The 4,420-nt window shown below is 34.5% G+C and overlaps 1 protein-coding gene across 1 annotated transcript; it reads left to right on the forward strand.

Annotated features, from left to right (window-relative positions):
- The first annotated feature begins 2,365 nt into the window (after positions 1–2,365).
- On the forward strand, positions 2,366–3,925 carry Tsp_10972 (hypothetical protein). Its single transcript, XM_003380949.1, has 8 exons — positions 2,366–2,382; positions 2,604–2,715; positions 3,114–3,163; positions 3,223–3,351; positions 3,449–3,504; positions 3,557–3,654; positions 3,729–3,761; positions 3,905–3,925. The coding sequence occupies exons 1-8, from the start codon at positions 2,366–2,368 to the stop codon at positions 3,923–3,925; spliced, it is 516 nt and encodes a 171-aa protein (XP_003380997.1).
- The last annotated feature ends 495 nt before the right edge of the window (positions 3,926–4,420 follow it).

Raw genomic sequence — 4,420 nt, forward strand, 5'->3', positions numbered from 1 at the left:
CTGTAATTTTTATTGCTAAGGTAACATACTTGCCCAATTTTTTAAGGGAAATGTCGTGTGCAGTCGCACAATCGCACCCCTAAATGCTTGCCACTGCTCAAATCGTGAAAAAGATTGTTTCAGCATGACATAGGAAAGCTGCTAATAGCTAGAGAACACACTTTTATACTACCACCTTTGATACTTTCAGAATGGCAGTAACGTTCCCTTCATTTTTGAAATGACTCCTTAAAGTTTCTATCATGTCATTGTACCGCCAATAGTACTGACTTATGCAGATGCACCTATTTTAATGTCATTGAGAAAATAACTCAATGCCAATCAGTGTTATCAGTATTGATAAATGATGCAACCCCTGAATATTATACGTGAAGATTGAGTGGAAGATCGCATATGACAACTTCCACCTCCTCCATCCTTCAACTTCTCCCTCATTCCTTCCTGCTATGCTGTCCCGCCCTTCTTTCCTTTCTAATGATCTCCATCATTGAGCTCGTAATAATACTAAGCTGAACAGAGATCGCATTCAACTGAAAATGCTGCCCATCCCCTATTGCCTATGCCTGATTCCCTATGCCTATCCCCATATGCTCCACGCCCCTGCTCATCATAAAATTTCATGACAACTGTTTAATTTTCCATAAAACTGAAAACGTATTTTATTTTCGAAACTATTTTCTGCGGAAGCTATTTTTTATTATCCATATAATTTTGATAAGAAGAAATGCATTGATAAAATATAAATTATTGAATCACCTTGTACTTTCAAGCAACCAAATTACACAACATGCATAAATACGCAGTGATAGCATTTCCGTTTATTTTTAGTAATTTGCGATGCTTCAGGTTAATAATATTTCCTTTTAGGTAATTTTAGGGAAAAATATTTGCATAACAATGCCATATTACGTACTAATGGGAAATGTGTAAATAGAAACGTAATAAATTTCATCGCCTCGTTTCATAATGTTGCTCATATTGTTCATTTTAGTGCGCTATTACTGAAGGAGAATTGAGTTGCTCTTCGTGAAGCAAAATAAATAGTCATTTGCATAATTTACTTATTATACAATTCACCGAGCACATCGATTTTATTAGGTTATGCAGTTCACTGCAATGCTATCAAACTAGCACGTGGTCAACTATAATTCCGCTCTTCAACACCATCCATGAATAACTGGTAAGTTGGATTTGATATTTTGGTGGTGGCATGCTATGCATGTTACTTTACTTATATGGTGAATGGAAACTGACGGGTTTCTTTTCTATTGTTGTTATTGCTAACTTTCAGGTACATCACATGCTGAAGAAGAAGAAATTGATATTTTTTGTTTTTTATTTTAAGATGTAATTTACTTTCAGAATGGACATTTTTTTATATTCATATCAATGAATATGAATCTATCAGATTCAATAAACTAACTGTATATGGTAACTATGCATCATTATAATTTTTCACTCCTGTTTGTTTGTAATTATGTTTATTTCCGTGTAGGTTAGCACCACCATCAGCACCAATGTCTGTATTTTCTTTGTTCTTTGTTTTTTATTTTGTGATATAAATTTCAGAATTGACATTATTTTATGTGGTGAATGTGAAACAACCAGATTCTGAAGACTAACTAAATATAGTAACTATACTAACTATGTAACTATGTATGGTAAATGTAACTTTAGATGTAGGTGTATATTTACTACAATGCATTATCTGGAAAGATTGAAGACGAAAAGTATTCTGTTTATATTTTAATTTTATTTTAATTTTATTCTGTTTATATTCTGTTTTCAAAAATATTCTGTTTTCAGGAATTTCGTAATCTAATGTTTTATTTCTTTGTGTTATTTATTACTTTTTTTAGTTTAACAATCGCTCTGTATCTACCATTTTTACTTATGTGCCTTATGGTTAATAATATTTCCTTTGAGGTAATTTTAGGAAAAAAATTTGCATAACAATGCCATATTACGTAGTAATATGAAGTGTGCAAATGGAAACGTAATAAATTTCATCGTCTCGTTTCATAATGTTGTTCATAATGTTTATTTTACTGCGCTATTACTGATGGAAAATTAGGTTGTTCTTCCTGAGGCAAAGTAAATAGTCATTTGCATAATTTACTTAGTATTATGCATCTAATCAGAGAACTTCGATTACATTAGGTTATTCAGTTCACTGCAATGCTGTCAATCTAGCACGTCGTCAACTATAATTCCGCTCTTCAACACCCACCATCCATGAATAACTGGTAAGTTGGATTTGATATTTTGGTGGTGGTATGCTATGCATGTTACTTTACATATATGGTGAATGAAAACTAGTGGGTGTCTTTCTAGTGTTATTATTGCTGAGTTTTAGATACATCAGATGCTGAAGACGAAGAAGTATCTATTTCTGTTTTTTATTTATAGATGACTGCATTAATATAATTCACTTTTAGAATTTACATTATTTTATATTCATATCAATGAATATGAATCAACCAAATTCTGAAAACTAACTGAATATGGTAACTATGCATCATGATGAATATGCCTTGCTTTTTACTTGAATTGATGAATTTATTATTTGAATGATAATTAGTGAGTAGCTTTTTTTATAATAGCTGTGGGTTACGTCATCCCATGAAGCTTGTACCGTTGGCAACCCTTGTTCACATGGACATAAAGGCGTTTCCTAGCCATCCCAGTGTGCCTTTGATTATCCCAAATAGTATCGTTTATCAGTAAGTATTGAATTTGATTAATTAGATAGTTGGAAGATGCGAATGTTACATGGATTGAATTAGATAACATCTATAATGACAGATAACATCATTAGCTGAACTGTTTTCAAGTTACTTTCGCTCTGGACACCGTGCTTAGTCATGTTCACATCAGTTTGTTCTAGATGTGGCATCACAAACATCCGTAAGTATTTAACTTGCTCCTGATTGCAGTTGGATACGTAAAGTGTGCACATTTTATCCATGACAGCATTACATTAACATCAAGCGAATTCGATGTTTCTTCTGATGGCCCTCTGAGTTGAAGTTGACGCAGTGACGTTCATCATTGGTACTAGTAGATTTCACATATCATAAGAGTAAGAAAGAAATAAATGATTGTAATTCTAGCAGATTACGTTGAGACAGTCGAGTAGCGCTGGCGCCAGTATAGATATTTCGTGAGTGCGTTTCCAATGTGATATGACAAAAATTAGTAAGTAGTTTTTGTTTATAATAGCTGTGGATTACGTCATCCCATGAATCTTGTACCGTTTGCAACCCGTGTTCACATGGACGTAAAGGCGCTTCCTAGCCGTCCCAGTGTGCCTTTGCTTATCACAAATTCACAAAGAAGGAATTCGATATTGTTTATGACAGCAATGAAATACGTTAAATAAATAGAACAGGTATGTCGCTGTACATCCCAGCATTTTGTTCTTGATAGCAATTTATGAATTTTTTAGTCGCAGCCGATGGCAATCTGCGTTTCCTACGGTTCTGTTTTTCCTTGTCACGCAAGGTAAGGAAGAATTGCATTATTTTTTTAGGAGAATTGAAAACATTAGTTTTAGTGCGTAACTGTGAAGACGAGAGCCGCATCTTGCATGATCTCCATCGAATAACGTTATGCTGCTACTGTTCGTCTTCAATTACTTTCTATAATATGGCTGTAATATGGTATATAACTATATTCTACTATGAATTTTAGAATCATGGCATGTTTATATTAAATTCTTCATTAAGAGCAGTACATTAGCACTGGTACGTAGCATCAAAGTAAGTGGATAAAGTAATGCAGGTAAGTAGAATCTAAGCGGATGTTTTAAAGTGATTGCGTACGAGTAAATGCAGGTAAGTACTGAAGGTAAGTACGATAACGTAGGGTGCAGGTGAGTAAAATGAAAAGGTAAGTTTTGCAGGTAAGTATTGAAGTGCGATAGCGTACAGGTAAATGTAAGTATGAGGCGTAACTCTAAGCTGAGTGGAGTACGGGAAACCGCAGTTAAGTAGTGGGGTAATTCTAAAACATGCGAGTATCGAATAAATTATGCAAATTTTCAAAAAAATACCTGAGGGAATGCCCTGGGCGTCGCCTGAAAGCAAATAAAAATTTGCATATCCCCCTAAAGGCAAATATTGTGCAATAAAATGCTTTCGGCGTAGCCTGCGGGAATATGCAAATTTTTATTTGCCCTGGGGCATAGCCTGAGGCGACGCCTGCGGCTAAATTTCAAAAAATTTCAAAAATTTCAAAAAATTGCCTGAGGCATAGCCCCAGGCGTAGCCTGAGGGCAAATAAAATTTGCATATTACCCTGAGGCGATTAAAAATTTGCATAAAAAACCCCTTAGGTTAAATATTGTGCTATAAATTGCCTGGGGGATAGCCTTAAGGGCATATGCAATTTTTTATTTTGCTCTGGAGCATACTCTGAG

The sequence above is a fragment of the Trichinella spiralis genome (genome assembly GCF_000181795.1).
Source record: "Trichinella spiralis strain ISS 195 chromosome Unknown Scfld2, whole genome shotgun sequence".
Lineage (NCBI taxonomy): Eukaryota > Metazoa > Nematoda > Enoplea > Trichinellida > Trichinellidae > Trichinella > Trichinella spiralis.

Coding starts and splice junctions, on each gene's coding strand:
- Tsp_10972 (XM_003380949.1), top strand. Junction 3,505..3,556: donor GTTTTTCCTTGTCACGCAAG/GTAAGGAAGAAT, acceptor CATTAGTTTTAG/TGCGTAACTGTGAAGACGAG. Junction 3,762..3,904: donor CACTGGTACGTAGCATCAAA/GTAAGTGGATAA, acceptor TAAGTTTTGCAG/GTAAGTATTGAAGTGCGATA.